Source organism: Pholis gunnellus (assembly GCF_910591455.1).
Source record: "Pholis gunnellus genome assembly, chromosome: 3".
Classification (NCBI taxonomy): domain Eukaryota; kingdom Metazoa; phylum Chordata; class Actinopteri; order Perciformes; family Pholidae; genus Pholis; species Pholis gunnellus.
The window spans coordinates 23,737,224-23,756,390 of NC_136529.1; the positions used below are offsets into that span (position 1 = coordinate 23,737,224).

The 19,167-nt window shown below is 46.6% G+C and overlaps 1 protein-coding gene across 1 annotated transcript in view; it reads right to left on the bottom strand.

Annotated features, from left to right (window-relative positions):
- Positions 1–2,443: 2,443 nt before the first annotated feature.
- The window catches only part of pdzrn3b (PDZ domain containing RING finger 3b), a gene marked incomplete at its 5' end in the record, with an annotated part of 87,867 nt that continues 71,143 nt past the window's right edge, over positions 2,444–19,167 (bottom strand). The window contains 7 exons of the mRNA XM_079186094.1: positions 2,444–4,773; positions 5,314–5,430; positions 5,605–5,706; positions 5,934–5,996; positions 6,132–6,230; positions 8,182–8,266; positions 9,451–9,704. Of these exons, the coding sequence (XP_079042220.1) occupies positions 3,298–4,773; positions 5,314–5,430; positions 5,605–5,706; positions 5,934–5,996; positions 6,132–6,230; positions 8,182–8,266; positions 9,451–9,704 (2,196 nt within the window). The 3' untranslated portion in view covers positions 2,444–3,297. The remainder of the gene's footprint in view (positions 4,774–5,313; positions 5,431–5,604; positions 5,707–5,933; positions 5,997–6,131; positions 6,231–8,181; positions 8,267–9,450; positions 9,705–19,167) is intronic.

Here is a 19,167-nt window from a genome sequence, read left to right on the forward strand (position 1 = left end):
TAGGTCATGCAAAAATCAGACACTACAAGTGGATTTCTTTTTACCAAGACGTGTCACAAAACGTTCCCCTGAAGTGAGTTCCGCTGCCGTCCGTCAAAGTGAATATTGTAAGACGGTCTTGTGAATACGTTGAGGGATTATATCTGGGCTTGTCAAGCAGCTACGAGCCCATCAGCGCTTCTCAGTCCCTGCGGGGGAAGCAGCATCAGAATCAGCAGAGGGGCCCGCCTCCTTATCAGTTAATGGATGAGGACACCGGAGTGTCTCATTTGAACCGATGAGTCCCGCTCCCCCGGCCCCAAACGTGGGACCGTCGAATGGGCGGGGTAACGAACACTTTCATGATTTATAGCAATAAAAAGGTATCAAGATCAATCAAGATAATAAAAAAAAATACATGGGGGTAGTGAAGCCAAGTACGTGAGCGACTAATCTCCCAGCGTTCTGTGGGGGGGGGGGGGGGGGGGGGGGGCATCCCAGAATTAATTGCCAGAGCTTTTTGTTTGCCTTGCATGCCATATTGTTATCTCCCATTAAAAGAGTGTGTTCAGAGACTTGTACCGAGCCATAAATCACGAGGCTTGGATTTGGTCAGGCTTAAGGAGGAGTAATCAATTACATTCTACCAGGCATAGAGGAGGAGACTGAGCGTGCACCACAGGCTGCTCTCATTATCATAATGAGCCCCCGTTAAGTCACGCTGAGTCAGAAGTGGAGGGAAGAGATGAACGCATGAACTAGTTCTGACAAATAATACAAACTGAAGAAAGTAGGATTTTTAAAGCAGAATTACAGTCCTTTGTAATAATAATACGTTGTTTTTCATAATTCAATTCAGTAATGAGAGTTGCATGAGGGGGGGACATTCTGTGGCGAGGGGCTAGCTGGAAGTTTTAATGTCAGCGATCATGACGGTGAGATTTATTTTCTCAGACTTTATGTCAACAGTTAACCTGATGATAATAAATCAATCCCAATCAAACTTTAAAAGGGCCACTCCACTCATATTATACGAGTCACTTTACTAGTTATGGGCAGGTATACTAATGTCTTATCTTGCACTCGGAAAGTCTGACAAAATAAATCAAGTGACATCATTTTTTTTCCTTCTATTTTGAAGCCAGCATTACAGATTTGGGGCCCGGAGTTTGAAAGCTGTGGGCGTTTGCAGTAACCGGCAGGAAGGGTCTCATGAATGACGCTTTCATTGGTAGTGTACTGTAGGATGGACAGTTTTTTTGAGATCAAGCACAATCAATTAAGCCATTGTTGATATAAAACATATGGAGTAGTGCAGCTTTAAGCTCCTTAATTTAAGCATTACATTATGATCAGAGAGTGTAAAAACTTTCTTCTTTCGAAAAGATTTGAAAAAGTACTGAATTGGCTCATGCACTCTAGTATGAATCAACCCACTGAACGCATACTAATGTTGCCACATAGAGAAAACCCCACAAAAGGTGTGTTTGATGGAGGTGAGATGACATAAGTATACTCAGTGTATCAGCGGAGTCTGAGCTGCCTTTGTCCTCAGTAATGAGGCACTGAGATGCTAATTGCAGGATCATATGGGACTGAGGGTACCAGGTCCCTCCAACAGATGGTGGGAGTCTCGAGTCAGATAAATAAACCATCAGCCCGGCAAGGAGACATCGCCACGTGAGGGAGACTCACGCCAGCGTCCCGGACAACTTGGTCCCAACATAAAACAACATGCTCCTTAAGAGCTGATGGACCATTTTGTAAAAAGCAATTAAAGCGGATGGAGGGCAGCCACCACTGCTAAACCAATGCGAGGGAAAGATGACAAGAAAAAAAACAAACGTTGTTAGCCGTCAACCATCAGATCTGGACAGCAGGGATCTGTGCTGATTGGATCGTTTCATGTCGATGCCAGTCGGACATGCTGCTGCTGCTGCTGCCTTAGTTGGGCTCCGACATGAAACACAGACACAGCCGATAGACTTCTCTCTGCCTCAGGATTCCTGCAGTCATTACGACAAGTTGGCAAATTTACATGAGCAGAGTGTCTGATTGTGTTAGTCCATTGAGAATGCGCTTCCTGTATTTAAAAATGTATTAAACAAGAGAGCAATGGGGGCTTTTATTACCCAGCGTTAAACTCTACAACAATGTAATGTTGAACAAGTACCAGAAGCAAAGTCAAACCCGAGGGATATCTTTGTGTCTGTCACATGGACCACCCTCTGATGGATTGTTGGACCCTCCACACTCACTACAGCTCTATAAAGCTGGATTGAGTTGTGTCCTGCTGTAGCCGCTCTCACCCATTCATACATCCTGGGAATTGGAACGTCACATGGATTCTTCTGTCCCTCGTGTGGTCACATTTCCGGCGATCCGACGACTCGCACAAATGACAAAATTCCACCAGCATTTGAAAGCTCATCATATATAAAACAATAATTTATTATTTCTCTCATTTTACAAGACATCAAATTGTGAGGCTAACTAAGGATTTGTTAAGCTGTTATTCCGTCCAATACATGAAACCCTAGGAAAGCAAAAGCGACTACGACGTGTGCCTTAACACAAACAGACATTTAAGTTCCAATGCGAGGAAACATCGTTGTCTAAAGATAGGTACATACACAATGATATCACGTTATGACGTCCTCTACATTATGTAACGGATGGTACATCGCGGGTGGTATTAACTTTGGGAAATCAGCACCATTAGAGAGAAATTAACACTAAAAAAGTGGATTTGTTAAAAAAAATTGAATTTTTTTGAATTTACAAAAGTCCTTTTGAAAAGGATTACGTGTTCTACCTTGCAGGAAAATAGCATTGTTTCCATAAAAGCATTAAGTATGCGTAACAGTAAAATACTGATAAGAGATATATAGTACGAACAAAATAATGTAAAATAGTGTAAATGCTGGCTGTTTATGTATGGCACGCGGTCTTTACACACCTTCAAAAAAAAACTTCCAAAAAGTCACATATTGTGTTTCTGTTTCCGAAAAATATTCAAAAGAGCAAGCACAAAAAGGTAGAAAATGTTATTGAAGAATTTGAAAAAAAAAAAGAAAGCATCCTCAAAGCCATGTCCCATTCATGTCGAGTCCAACCATCGTTATAAAGACCTTCTCTTCACCGCAGCGGTGGAAAATGTTCGTCCAAGAAAGGCTCTCCTTATTTCCTATTTACAAAATGTTGCCACATTGAACGAGGCAGGAATCTCTACCCCAACTGGTAGTGTCCTATGTACAGTCCATTACACTCCGGTCCGTCCTCCTCTGGCTGGCCCGCCACCTGAACTCAGAACCGGACTTACACCGTGGTCACAGACAGGAGTGAGTTGTAAACCCTTGTGCCATCTGGCGACTTGGCACCGTGGGTCAGCAGTTCCTGGATGGTCATCCAGTTGTCAAATATTTTCTTATTTCTCTTTTTCATCATCTTTTTGTGGCTGAGTTCGATGATGTTGGGCTCCCTCCTGTCCTCCGGGCCCGACTGCTCCTTCAGGCAGTCCGCCCGGCTCTGCTTCATGAACTCGCGGCGCTGCCTCTGCTCTTTGGAGCGGACCGCGTGCTGCTTCCGCTCCTCCTTGCTCCAGTAGCGGCCCATCTTCAGCTCGCTGATGGCGTCGTCGTCCGTGGTCATGCCGCTGCGCTCCGCGTGGATGCGCAGGGCGCGCTCCCTCAGCAGCTTGTCCCGCACGGGCCGCTTGGTGATGTAGCGCGTGCCGTCGCTGCGGATCTTCACCTTCCACTCCATCTTGGGCTCAAGGTCGCCGGGGCCGATGGGGTCCCGGCACATGCTGACCAGACTCATCTGGCTCTGGGCGTACTCCACGGCGGATTTCTGCTGGATCAGCTGCATGTAGCTCTGGTAGTGCTGGGCGTGGGCGGGGATGTGGGCATGCTTGTACGGCGAATGTTGCTTCCGCTCCTTGCTCTCTGCCGGCGGGGCTCCGTCTGGATCCTTGGTGGAGCCTCTGCTCCGGCTGGGGCCGCTGGCTTCTTGGACGGGGGACACGAGAGGTTTGAGGGCCTTGCCGTCAGAGCCGGTGGAGCCCGACGGTCCAGCCGGACCCTGATTCTCTGCTTCTCGTCGGAGCGAGTTGTCTGGAGACAGCTCCAACGTGAGAGGGGTGCTGCGGCAGCTCTCGCCAGTGTTGTACGCGCTGGAGCTGTCTTTGTCCGATTTCTCCGGCAGCTCTGTGATGTCTGAGAGCTCGTGGCGGCCCGCGTCGATGCTGGTGTTGTAGTTGCGGAAGTCACTGTTGTGGAGCATCCAGGACTCGCGGCACTGCTCCCTCAGCTGCTGCATCTTGTGAGCGCGCACGATATTCAAGCACTCCAGCTCGATGGTGCGCAGCTCCTCGTTGAGCATCTCCAGCTCCTTGTCCACACCCTCTTGGTCCTGACCTGCCAGGCCCTGGTAGTAAAGACCCTGGGCCCCGCTGTTCCTCATCTGGCACTTCAGCTCCAGGAGTTCCCTGAAGCGCTCGCACTCGTCAGCCGGGATGCCCAGGAAGTCAGCGTCGGCGTAGTCCGCGGAGATGAAGGACTCGCTGCTGAAGGGCAGGTCGCTGCTGCCGAGGGTGTCCTGGCTGTAGGTGAGCTTCCTGCAGCTGCCCAGCGTGTTGGAGGCCGTGGTCTGGTCGTCGCCGAGGTTCTCCTGCTCCGAGCTCTCGTCGTTCCGCGTGCTCTCGTCCGTGCGACCGACGCCGCTGTCCTTCTCGTGGTGGTTGGACAGCAGGGTGGCCGTGTCCGTGGTGCCCCCGTCCTCCTCGTGCTTCTTCTGGTAAAAAGAAATAGACGACAAAATGACGAGTTGTATGATTGTTTTCATGTTTTTGTGTGACACATCATCAGCTATTGGATTCCTGCTGATTTACACACATACATATTATACAACATGTATAATATAATTTGGGTTAGGTCTATTTTTAACAGGGATGATAATAAGGTGAAAACAAATAGAATTGATCTACTATTACCACTGCCACTAAAAGTGCTACTTTATTTACACCAACTCAGAGAACCTCAGTATTAAATCACAATCTTCAACAAAGGCTTCAAATAGTTTTTCTCAACGAGCATGTGCTTCTCCATATGAAAAAGCGTTGCCAAAAGAAATGTTGACAGCAGCAGCTGTTACTCTCTGCAGGATTGGCTCGGCCAAAACAATCTATAGATGAACATATGTGTTTGTGCAGATTGATGGTGCTAGTTTGCCTCTACACGCTGTGCATGTGCGTGTGTGTGTGTGTGTGTGTGTGTGTGTGTGTGTGTGTGTGTGTGTGTGTGTGTGTGTGTGTGTGTGTGTGTGTGCGTGTACCTGCTGCAGCATGCTGGCGGTGAACTGCATGGCCTGATGGTGCTGCTGCTCCAGCATGTCCATGTGGAGGTCATCCAGGAAGTCGTTCCTGTCATCATCCATCCAGCCCTCGTCCAGCTGAGACGCAGTTGGGGAAAAAGAAGAGAGGCCTCATTAGATGCAAATATGAAACTCTACTGTTGAAAGTCTTTCTCTCGTTTGCTTTTATGGAATTTGAAGGAACATTGTTGACATGAAAGACCCTGTAATGAACCTTTACTGGGTTCACACCCCTAATGACATTCTTAGTACCTGGATCTCTGGTCTGGCCACCAGCAGAGAGATATTCTGGTTCCCCTCACTGGTCAGCAGCGCTACAGCATCCTCCCGGTTCTGGATCTCAATACCATTGATCTTGGGGGACAGAAGGAAAAGTTTCAATACCCGATATTTTCAAAATAAAATGGGTTTGTACCCATTATATTTGTACATTTATGCTGCTTTTACCTCTCGACACCACTCCTTAAAGAACTTAACATAGATAAAATATTGTTTTTCAATATTTTTGATTCGTCCCAGAAATCTACATGAACTGAATATTGAAGTAAGAAGTACAACTGCTGAGCTTTCGGTGATCTTACCTGAATGATTTTGTCCCCTTCTCTAATTCTGCCGTCCTTTGCGGCGATGCTGTTTGGATCAATCTAAAGAACAGAGAATAAATGATTACTGACTAACTCGGTCCACTCAGTACTTCTGTGTCTTCCACGTCTGACTTAAAGAACACGTCGTCGCTGCTGACCGTCCCAGCGGTCACTATTCTACGCTGCACCACATACCTCACTAATGTAGATCCCAGCCTCGTCCTCATCGTCGGTCCTGTAACAGATCGTCAGGCCGAGCTTGTCTTGGATGTTGGCTCGGTATAAATCCACTTCCTGGTAAGACACACACACACACACACAAAATAATATCACGTCCATTTGAAATGATTAGCTTTGAAAAAAAAAAAAGATTGAGTAGAAAATGGTTGTATATTTTCTCATGTTCTTCTGGACGGACTAAATACATCGACTGCGAAATGGGTTCTTGGAGCAACACTGATCCATCAATCACTGTAATGAATGTTTCAGCTGGACGACGGGAAGCCATTGGCTTTCACAGAGGGCCCGCTGACGGGATGAGAGACGATGCAGTGGACCGCAGACGGGCAGAGTGCCGTTTCTCACTTGTCAACGGCTGTAATCTCACAGATTCAGATAAAGATTCGAGCGCCGCTGTTCTTCGAGGGCAGAGGACGGGCTCTGACAGGGTTAATCCCCTCGTCTGAATGCTGAAGACTATCTTACAGGAATAGTTTGACATTTTGGGCAAATACTTTTACTGCTTCCTCCCCTCCCCCCCAAGAGTTAGATGAGAACTGTAGCAACATGTAAGAACTTGTTTTTACGGAGAAGCTCTGGGGTCACATGGTAGAAAACCATGCCACAGTGTCTCTATAACATCTTTATGACCCCACATTGTATATTTATGGCACTCAGTTAATTTTATATGACCTCGCTGTACTTTTGGGCATTTTTATCGACCATGGTGTCAATTTAATACGGTACTGTAATATTGGTATAGGGAGTTATATCCGATCAGGCAGTGTCGTGAGTAAGTTTATAGTGACCATATTATTTGCATATAGCCCAGAACCCTTTGTTTGATATATGTTGTATGTATTGATCGAGGAATATCTATATTTTTGTCACATAGCTGTAATATTTATTTAATCAATAACTTACTTATTCATTCAGATTTGTCTTGTTTTGTTTGATAATAAGGGTTGACGTCCTGGACTTTAATTGCTCTCAGTGGTGGAAAAAGAAGTCAGATCCTTTATTTACGTAAAAGAAGCAACGCTACAATATTAAGAAATTGCTCCTTCAGCAGTAAACGTATTTGTATCATAAGCAAAATGTACTTAAAGAGTAACTGCACACTTGAACGTGATTTTTGAGCTTTAATAAATGGTGCGAATGTACCGTGTTGAAACACATTAATGCCGGTGTTAATGTTGATATTTCTATCCGAATGTATAAAACCAAAAATGTATGAATAAAATGTATAATGTGTCTAAAAATAGAATGCTAATCGACAAGAAGCCAGACAAGAACGCAAATAAAACTAATTTTCCAGAGCGTCAAACTATTCTTTTAACCTGCTGAAAACCCAAATACATCACTGAGTTAGGCTGAAAAAGCTAGAAATAGAAACATTATGATGTATACAAAGTGAAACTGATTCAGAGTGGATCTAGAGTCTGCGAGGACGCCGGGGTTACTCAGTGTTGGTCTTCTACACATCTGCCTTTAGGACTTCACCTTCCTGGTCTCAGCCTCCGAGCTCCTCCGTGAACACTATAAATACCAAGCAGTGGGTGGCTGGGGTTTCTAATGGGGGGGCGGGGTGGGGGGGTGTCGGGGTCGGCGGAGGTCACCGAAGGAGCACAGCGGAGGCTTGATCATGGCCTCATTCAGGCATTGTTAGCGTGCATCATCAGATTCATCCCCGCAGACCCATTATCTGTGCCATCTAATTATCCTCCAGCCGAGGAAGACGTATTAGGCCCTGTCACTAATAAGTAATGATGTCACCGCTGTGCATCTGTTGGAACAAACCAGCAACTCGATCCCTGTCTGGAGGACATCTCAGTGTCTGTATGGAGGGAGAGTGCCCCATCAATAACTGGGATGCATCAGTACTTGCGGTCGCTATTGGCCATTGGACGGGAGACGCGGAGGCGACCTCGGGTCTGCTTATGTAGCAAATGATGCGCGGCTGTCTGAATGTAGATCTTCATTGAGACGAGAGCGGAGACGGAGAGAGGGTGGAGTTGGTGTTTACCTCATATTCCAGCTCCTCGCGCTCTATGTCCTGCTGCATGACCACCAGGAAGTCGTTGGGGTCAAAGTATGCATGTGGAGGATGCCTGAGAAAGGAATAAGGAAGTAAGATTAACTGGGAAAGAGTAAATGCTAATTTGATCAAAATAAATCATTTTCTAACACATTTGACAATCTGGATTTAACTTTGACCCAGATTGTGAAAAGAAATTAATGAGAAGGAGAGAGGAAGTAAGAAGAACTCAATGTAGAAATCACTCTTGAATCAGATATATTGAAGCTAGACCCGGAGGCTAATCACAAATTAACATGCCTTGTTATTAATTTGTCTCAGAAATCAATTAAAGGAATCACAATTATTCATTAAAGGGCAACTGCTGCTGCCACAGGGTTTGAAAGTCTCTGAGCTCCGGGGGCTAACACACCCACACACACACACACACACACACACACAAGATGCAATTTGTGAATATGCAAATATGCATGAACTAAACCGTCATTTTAATGCGGCTGTGTGCCCCGGAGGAGCTGTCATCTCCCGTAAGTGACGGGGACGTTTTCCTTTCAAACTTCAGACGCGTCCTGGGTGTTCACAGCTGTGTGGTCTGGAGAAGAAGATAAGCTGTCGCTCTCTTAATTAACTGTTAAAGTGAAAAGGTCTGGCTGTGTCTCTGAGAGTGAGCTGACCTTTTTAACACTGCCGAGTTCTGAAACCAAAGAATAACCGTATCTTCAAAATGCAAAGTGGGCTTTTTCCGGAAGCGCGTTTAATAATCTTTCCGTTAACGCAGCGATACTGCGAGTAAACAGTGGTTTTAACAGTCAGTTTCAGGTCAATTCTGTTTTCCTGGATGGTATATAAAAAAAGCTATTTTCTACCGAGCAGGTTGCCGGTCGAGTGTCCGCACACTCAGCTGTATCCTGGCACTGGGGGACCACACACGGCCCAGATTAGGTCGGAGTTTGTGGAGGCGTATTGCTTCAGGTACGGATAAGATGAGGACGTATGGTCCAGAGGTGCTGGTTATGCGTAATAGATCAGTGTGAAGGCTTATGAGATGCCAAAACACTGCCTGCACGGGTGGTTATAATACTCGGGGACACTGCAACAATCATTTAAATTGTTCTGCCGGGCCCCTCTGCATCAGCACCTTTCATTGTATGCATTATGCGGACAATAAATAATTATGTGATTCAATTTCTAAGCCATCTTCTCTCATTCTAGCAGGGCTTTCTCTCTCGGTCCTTCATGAACCGAGCTGGCACTTACTCCTCTGGGAGCAGATACTCCTCCAGCTCCGTCATGGGGGGTGAAGAGGGGGAGAGCTTTGTAAGGGCCATGATGTGCTGGAGGGTGATGTCCGTCTGGGTGCTGATGTCCGAGACCTGGGCGTCACCAGCCGGGCCGACCGCTTTGAGGTGCGGGGCTCGGCGCAGAACCTGGACCACGATGGGCTCCTTGGCAGTGCGGAAGGCCTCCACCGCCTGGTCGTGGGTGGCCTTGGAGAGGTCCTTGCCATTGACCTGGAAGAAGACAAAGGGAGGACGAATTAGCAATTTTGATCAACAAACGTGATGGAAGGACGCAAAACATGTCAGCTGTTATTCCACTTGCTATTGTTGGTCTCTTAGACTGAAGATGATGTTCGGTACTCCTCACTGATTTAATCATTACCCGAGATGATGAAGCACTGCGCCCACACAAACTCAAGAGCGATATTCTGTAGGAGACATGACTCATTACCGCCTCGGCTCGTTTTACAGGGTCACAGTCGGACCGAGCAGAGTTAAGACCTTAATTAGGATGAGTCTCTCTTTAATTAATCAAGGTCATTAGCCGAGGCTGCGCGGCGGAGCCCTCATTTAGCCGAGTAATTTCTCAGAAGAAGATAAATGCGACCTGCCGTCGGAGGCGAGTGGAGCGGGTGCGGCGCGTTAACCTGAGAATAATTCGAGCAAAAAGGCAGCGTCGCGTCGCAGACGAGAGGCCAATTAGGTTTGCTTGAGCCACTTAAGGCCTCTGTGTGCTGATGGAAGATGAGCGCAGACCTGGTAAAGTCTTCAATGGAATGTGTCACCGGATCCAATGAGACGAAATCTGCACACAGATCTATGCTTATTCCCAAAATGTCAGGCCGAGCTCACGGATTATATTTTGATTCGGCCCGAATGCCACTGTCAGTTCACCCAAAGCATCTACGGCGGGAGATGTTAAACACCCCAAACAAGCATGAACCCAACGAGCGTAAGTGTTGTAAGACCCCCCCTGCATGCGTATTGCATCCTGGGTCATCCCACTGGCCCTCTCATTTTTAATCAGGGTTCGCCCCTGGAGCCGCTGTTCCACTTTCAAATCACCACATCACGCGGACTTTGTCAGTTTGCGATTCCTGGATGTGTGGAAAGCTTCGATGGGATCTCAGGCCCGGGGCTCACCTCATTTCACAGACTCAACGCTGCCTTCCTCCTGCCTCTCCATCCGATGCAGACGCTCAGGAGTGTCCTTCGAATCGAGTTACTTTCTAGCATTTGGAGTCGCAGGTCGTAAATCCCTAGCGTTCCTTTTCACTCCTCCTGACAAATCTAACATACGAGTCCGTGTTTGAGGATTAATTTTCTGATAAACGCGTGGCTGGTTAGGCGCGCCTGCCTTCAGGCCGTTGAGTGTCTCATTCGCATTCACGGCACACTTTGCAGACTTTACTGTGGCACTGCGCTTTAATCAGCATTAATATTACATCTCCTCCAGGGAATGAATGCTGTGTATATACACACAACCTGCCTTTGACCCAGACAATGTAAAAGCTGAGCTCCTTCTGTAAAGGAGTACGTACAGAAACAAAAGGCACTGGGCTGGTGTGTGTGTGTGTGTGTGTGTGCGCTTGGAGGAAGGACGAAGGACGAAGAAGGCAGGAAAAGGAGGGAACTTAATGCAGAAATCAGAGGAGGCTATGTGCCCACTAATAACCAGAGCAGATTAATGCTAATCCTGGGTCTGCAGGATAATTGGATCATCTCAGCGGACTTAAACTTCTACTTCTTCTACATCAAAACTTAACAGCTCATCTGTTCGCAGTTTGCTCTGAATAAATCGGCATTGAGAAAAGCGTGTTATCATATCACAGAATGCTAATGTAAAACAAAGCAACCTTGAGGTTTAACACCGCTCCCTCCTTAAAGCAAACTGGCCTTGGCTTAACACAACCAAACCCAGTAACACCACAACATAAAAGAAGACGTCTAAATTCCTATGTGCTTTTGCCGCCGGTATCGGTAATAAGCCTTCCTTAAATCACACGGGACCTCACATCCTCTACCATCTTTGTTTCCCACAGCGAGCCGTGATGTTGTACATCAGCTGAGGAATACAAGCGCCTTTGTGCTTCCTCCTCTCTGCATGCAGGCTCCAACAATCAAACCTGGTTGCCAGGAATCCCGGGGGCTACTTGGAGGCAATGAACCAGAGACAAAGCCTTTAGCCCCCCGTCTTGTTGAGCCCAGAGCATTCTGCCTCAGTGCTCTCAATGTTGGGGGGGGGGGGGGGTCTCGTCCCAGCTGTGGAAGAGGGGGGGGTCCCCCACGAACTCCATTCACTGCGCTCACCTCTGACACGGAGCGGCCCTTTGCGGCACACTGGGAAAAAACACACAACACTCCCCTGACACAATACACAATGCTTCACCGCCACTGAGCTCCAGCCATGCCGTGTTAACTGTGCCTTAACGCCGTGAAGAGCGCCGACCTCGAGCCGATGCAGTAATGAGCCGAAGAAACCAGACTCTAGAGTGCCTCCTTTAACTGTACTCTGAAGGTCAGATTTACCTTTTTTTTCGAATACCAATCACTTGAGCCGTCGTTCGCGTTGACACAGCGATGACTGACGCGCAGGAATGACTCCGGCGCATCCTCAGGAGAAGGGGTCTCCGCTAAATCCCTTTTAATGACGAGAGGGCAGCCAGGCCCTACTTAAAGGAATACTAATTAGGTCTAAATCACACGTCTGCTGTGTCGCTGTTCGGTGAGGAATTTACACAGCTGGGGCTTTGTTACTCACAGCCTATTTTTCTTTCATTAAAATATAACATCTGACCTCGACTGCAAAAGTGGAAATCGCTGGACCCGTGTCCCTGCACAAGATTTGGTTTTGGCTGAAAATATCTCATGAGATATCTATGCCAGTCTGCAGCCCGCTGGGGAATAATTAGGGGCAGCGGGGGTGAGCCGTGCCGCGGTATCTTCCGTGGAAAGCACATCAAGCTGGGGTTGAGATGCTGATGTGGGAATCTGTGTGTGTGTGTGTGTGTGTAATCAGCGATTGCTAACCTGCTGCCAAAGATGCTTATCTGCCAGGCGGTGAGCGCCGTCTCTTTCATCATGGTCTTTGTAATATGGTAGATGGGGCTGAGGCTGCCTCAGCTCTTTTTTGTTTATTCTTTATTTAATCGGGTAGTTTTATTGAAAATCAAGCCTCTTATTCATGAGGAGCCTGATATCAAAAAAGTAATAAACACGGGAATCAATCAGAGTTAAAATTTATTTGAATTGACCGTTTGCCAAGCCCCCCCCCCCTAGTTACTGTTGCTGAGCTTGTCAAGCTTTCTGTATAGGTTTCTGTTCTTTCAAGGTTAGCTTGGTGAGTGGGTTGAAAACGCCGTCCACCGTTGAGTTTTTAATACTTCCAGCTGACTTGTTTTTAAAACTGTAAAAGCTTTCTTAAATAACATCTTAATTATAGGATACATTAGGATAAACACCAGATGGGGATCAGTTTAGAAGCTATTGAAATAGATTAATACAATTATTGTTGTTGTTGTTAGCCTTTGGATAATAAGTACGATAAGATCAGATTGTTATTTAATTCCAACATAACCCTGTTTAACAAGCAATACAGATGTTAGATTGACCCATTACAGGAGGAAACAGCGGGTTAATGTAAACTCTAGGACCAGTTTCCACAGAGTGGCGGTGATGTCAACTGGGCTCTTTTTTCAATGTAACCTGTAAACCATCAAAATAATGTAGTATGAAATGCTCATTGGCCTTGAAGGGAATGGTAGGTTAGTAGTGAGCGAGTTAGCCAGACATGCTAACATGCAAACTCATTTTTGTGGTTGCGGTGCCGCGCTTCGCCACTGGTAAAGACGAGTGGCTTGACAGGCCTGCTGTCCCTAGTTAGGGTTGCTAAACTGTATGATTGGGTTAAGAGTACAACCATTTATACAGGGATATAAATAAAAAATGTATATCTATTTACATGCATAAAAAAATGTCTGTTTGCAAAAAAAAGTAAAAAAAACAATTGCCTCTCTCCATGTTCTTATCATTACTAAATAGAAAAAGCCGTTGCAGGATATTTAATCAATTCACTGAGCGTGTTGTGTAACATTAGTCTTTGATACGGCCATTCCATCACCGCCTAATCCTACAATAAAGAAGAGAGGAACATCATTAAAGAGCCAGTGTTTCTGTTCCTCGGGGGGAAACGCAGCGAGGTGAACAGAGTGGAAACTCTTAACAGGCGAACGGGCGAACCTTTGAGCGCCGGGCCGAGGGAAACCCTGGGAACTCCACTGTATAGACGAGCGTTCTGCAGAGCCGGGGCGCTCGCCTCCGCTCTCTGCTCGGATACACTCCTTAGACGGATTCTTCAAAGTCTATATTTCGGAACGGAGAGGAGCGCTGACGTGATAGAGAGCGTGAAGACTTGAAGGCTTATTGTTTTTGGGGTTGGGGTTGGCGGGGGGGGGGGGGGGGGGCTATATAACGTTTGAGTGGCAGTCTGAATGTGGGTCATTCTGCCTGAAAAACACAGTTAATCCCTCTTTTATTTCACAGAAGATTCGAGGACCAGCCAGTGATTTCTCAGTGTGTGTGTGTGTGTGTGTGTGTGTGTGTGTGTGTGTCTTGCAATCTGCAACTTGTTGTATTTTTTTAAACCGAGTGGACAGAAAAACTCTCCGAGGTGCGAGGCATGAAAACACAGCAGCCTTTGTTTGCCACAGTGTGCGAGTTTACTGAGGATTACAGAACAAACAGCCAGAAAAACGTAATGCTGACTGAAAGAGACACCACTGTTTATTGCTAATCTGATTAAAGCACGGGGCATTGTGTTATCCGCAGCTGATCAATTAAGAACCCAAATCACTTCCAGTGTGCTTCCTGCTCTCTCTCTCTCTCTCTCGTCTAATGGAAGCCGAAGTGAAGGTGTGAAGCGAGTCTATTGAACTTCACTTATCTTGGAATACATTTTCTTGGACTTTTAAGCCCTTTAACAATCACCTGTTCCACCCGTTGTGTTTTTGAATAAGCTCTGAAAAAGAAGTCAGATCTTAAATGGATGATTTTCTCTCTCAGACGTATTTTATGAGTGAAACACAGCAGCATTAGCACTGCAATCATTCAGTGGACTCGGAATCAATCTGCAAGAACGTTGACTTGAAAGCAGCCAATACTCTTTTTAACGAAGAAAACAACATTTGTCTGAGTCATCGGTATCGTTTACCTCCTCTAAAGGCTGCCAACTTGTGGCATCTCAAGGCTACCAGAAGGGGAGAGTGCAGCTGGAGGACATCACTCTCCGCCCCTCGGCACGGACACACGAGCAGCCGCATGCAGTTTAATTAAGGCTGGAGTTCACGAGGCATCAGCAGGACCCCGGGTTGTGCCGCGCTTCATTAGCCGTTATCTCACCGCACTACCCCAGGCTTCCCCTCTCTGTCCAGCCTCACACAATGCACACACCTACTACAGTATATATATACCCTGTGAGGAATCACACTGAGCTCTGTGCCAGGTCTGTTTGCTCAACAGCGATCGAACAGAGCTGCAACAGAGATATACTTCTCTGGAAGAAGGGGAGCAGACATGAACACTCAAAAAAACAACAACAAGATAAAAGTCTTCTGGATGTTCAATGTCCACTAAAGGATCACAGCTCCTTTCCATGCAGGTGTCAGGAGTCTACTGACACGTAAAGCCAGACTCCTGTAGAGTCAACACACTGCTGAGAACCTTGCTAATGCAGGTCAACACTATAAAAACATAGAATTAGAATTACATGGATTGGCCCCATTGTCACCGATATCAGTGTCCGTGCATCTGCAGGACTTCATAATCATCCTGAACCAGCCGAAAGTGACTGCATGTAGGCCACACACGTATTATTCATTAGGGGACGTATACAACACACAAATAAAGCACTAACAAGTTGCGTGTTAATGCTAATGTTATAATCAGCAAACTCTTAATTACGTCCCTACAGTGATAATCATGTTTCTGCACCGCTGCTCTTGAAAAACAACAGCTCGTTCAAATAGCAAATTAAGAGCGCTTCACAACAGGAAACCAAAAAAAAACAAACAGACTATCCACGTTGAACTCATCTGCCCTCACGCCTTCTTGTTATTGAGACAAATCCTGCCATGTACAAAGCAAACGTAATAATCTCTGTACTTTTGCTTGTTTGTGGAGAACCCGAGAGTCTTGATAAAGAGCTTTAGTTTGAGAATTATATCTGACATCCATGCGTCCGGTGACCCTGAGCCATTTGTTGTACCTTGTCCACCACATCTACATGTATGACATCTATAAGTGGTGGGAACGGGTAAACCACTGTTGGGTTTTAATATGCTTTCTTAAAGCTTGGTTTGATCCCCTCTTTGTCATTTGCCGTGGATTGACGGTTAAGTACACGGGGCTCCAGCGAGTGCTCCCCTGCGGCCGCCGGCCACCTGCTCCAGTGTTTAACAGATGTGGCGGCCAAACGGGGGCTCGATCTTGGCCGTTATTAAAAAACACACAGTGTCAGGCTCCGGTGGCCGCGCTCTGATCTGGTCTCTGTACGCCGTCTGTGTCAAGCCTCATTACCGGGGAAGGGGGGTAGAACGGGGGACAGGCTACATCTTTGCAAGTTCCCTTTCTTTTGATGACAGGGGTCTCTGACAGCGGGGCAGGGGAGGGGCAGAGGATTGGAGGGATGGCGGGGCCGTCTTGTACAATTATTTCCATTAAATTTCTCTGTCGGTCTCGTCCAGGGGAGATGTTGCACTGAGACCATCTGGCGCTGTGACAACTTGGCTTCTTGAGCTGCGCGTCACATCTTCAATGGGGAATAGAGCTAATTAGGCAGCGGCACTTGGTTCCAGCGGGCTCATTTGTAAACTTCTATTGCCCAGCAGATCAATCGTTTTTTTGGGGTTTCAAGATGCTGTTCCTCTGCAGGGAACGGAGGGAGGAAATCGACAGTGAGAGGCGGAGAAGCCGTAGAAAGCAACCGACTTATAGAAGACAATAGTGCAGATCAGTTCGCCGTGGATCCGAGTCCCGATCGCCGGCTTGCGCTGAGGCTCTAATTAAGCTCTTGTAAGAGCCGCAGCATGGCGCCACGGCCATTACAGAGTGCTTCTGGGGAGATTAAGAGCCCGAGAAATGTCAAACAGAGTTTCCAAGGACTCTGCCTTAAAGTCCCTGACAAAAGCAGCTGAGCTTACATCTCCACATGGTGCTTACCTTTAGCTTTGAAGAGAGGACCGAGGGGTCCGCCGCTGTCAGAAGGGTCAAGTTTAAAAGGGAGCGCTGAGCCCGCCGCAGCTCAGGCCTTTAATGATCATAACAAAAAAGGGGAAGACGCTTATCTAGAACGCCACGTTGGCGGCCTTTAATAGACCCGAACAACGTTTGATCTCCAGCATAACTCTATCGACTCGCAGCGAAGTGTTCAGTGCAATTCCTTTCGAGGAAATAATGTTCACCAAAGCTCTTAATTCATTCCACCCACACACACTGCTAAAGTTAGCAAAAAAAAAATAAATCAAGCGAGCTTTTCTAACCCTGCCAGGATTGATAAGAATGCCTTCAGGAGACGTCTGTTGACTTTTATAAAACAGAGCGAAAGCATATTTTTTTTTCACGCTTCCGACATGGGAGATGGAGCTAAGGTGTTTAATGAACTGGAAAGATTTCAAGTGTTGGCGGATTATTAAGTCCTCAGAGAGATAAAGCGGCGGAGCAGAAAGGTGGGCGCTGTGCCAGGCTCACCGAACAAGAGGATCTGCCTGTATTATATCAGTAGGGAGAAATAAGACCTCCCAGAACCCCCCCCAGCCCTGCAATAAGGCACAAGCTACGGATGTGCCCACATAGATTTCCTTCAACCACCATCTAACGTACCCTAGACGAGACAGACAGACTCGAGGGCAAGTCTCAGAAAATGTAACATAGAAGTCTTTTCCTGCCGCTGACCACGGCCATTACTACAATATCGCAGCGCTAGGTTGAGTAGACTTTGAACATTTCCCTGTTTTGTACGCATATTCTGAGACCAATCGCTTCAATGCAGTTTGAAACAAAAACCCTCCGGAGAACGTAACGGTCGTGCTGTAAAGAGCTCCACAGTAACCTGCACGGTGAAGACAGGCACGACCCCGTCCGTCATCATTAACCAGAGCCGGTAGTTGTACATTGTGAATGCACCTTCCAGTAGGACACATCTGCAATGATTAAACATTGTGTGTCTGAGGGCCGGACTGGTTGCGTCTGCTCTGTAATGCGTGCTGTCCTAGATTGATCATCATGTAATTTGCTAAAAAGAACAACATAGAAAACTCACTATTTCTCAGACCTATGGGTATATAGAGCAACTACTAAGCTCATAGTTGTATCATTACAGTTATTCAGTCACTGTTTAGGTTTAAAGGCAAATAGTTACACAGGCAAGATGAACTTTACCAGGTCAAGACTGATCAAGATTTTGCTTTTAAAACTCAAGTGAGTGAAATCTCACAGCATCAAGTCATCGGTCTACAGCGCTGGCTGATGAGTTTAAAGAAAACAGAAACTGCTTCTCTCCTCCTGACTGACCAGAGGACAAGCTTTCAATTCTGTCTGTCTGAGGAAACGTTGGCCGATTTATTTTTAGGAAATTGGAAGACAGAAAAGTAGAGCTGGTCCCAAATAGTTTTGGAACTCATTGCTTAGGGAATTTTTTTAAAATCAAAATATACTTTTCACAATGTTCTGACATTTCACATTAAACAAAGACTCGAGAACGTGATCGTCAGATTAATGGATGATAAAAAAATAGTTGCAGTCCTGAAGGAAAAAGGTTTCGCAACATGGCCACCTTCAAAAACAACCAGAACAAAAAAAAAAGAAACAATCACAAACTCCTTCCGCGACTCCTTCGACAGCATCACCATCACCAACCTCTTAAGAACAGAGCGCACAGCCACAGTGCGTCAGAACTCATCTGTGTTAGCGCTGCTGTCATGTGGGCCGCAACATGTCAAACGGCTCGTCGTGTTAAACACCAGCACGCAGACTGAAGAAGACTGAGAGACAGACGGAGGACAACCGATTATGTGGCCGAGGAGACAGCGGAACAAAAGAAGTGACAGGCCTCTTCTATTAACCATGTCTTTGCCGTTGTTAGAGGTCTGTTTGGGGGGGAAGAGTCTCTCTGACCCCAATATCAGCATCCATAATCCATTTATTATGCCACTGCAATATAACATCTTTTCCTCCAGACACGCAAAAAAACTCTTAGTCTTTGTTGTTGTTGTTTTGTTCATGAACAGACCGGATTAAAGCCAAACCATTTGCAGGCACAATGTCAGCCCCCCCCCCCCCGCCCGCTATCTTCCCCCTGACGGGAGGGAGAATAATGAGCGAGATGCGCGGAGAGCTCGATCATTACGTTCATTTAAACCAGCCACTAGCCACCCCGGCACCCCGTGCAGCAAATGGAGATGTAATTCGGTGTGATTGGAGGAGAACACTTGGCCGGGATCCATCGTGGATGAAAAGAACGAGGAGAAAGAAAGAAAAAGAAAAACGTCAAAAGATGTGCAACACAGTCTGTCAGACTCGTACGCCGTCTGCGTGTAGATGATTTCACTCATTAGACCCGACTGCCACTTGAATCCAAACTCTCAGATGACTAAACCGGCGGTCTGAGTGAGCCGTCTCAATTAAAGTTGACGACGAACGG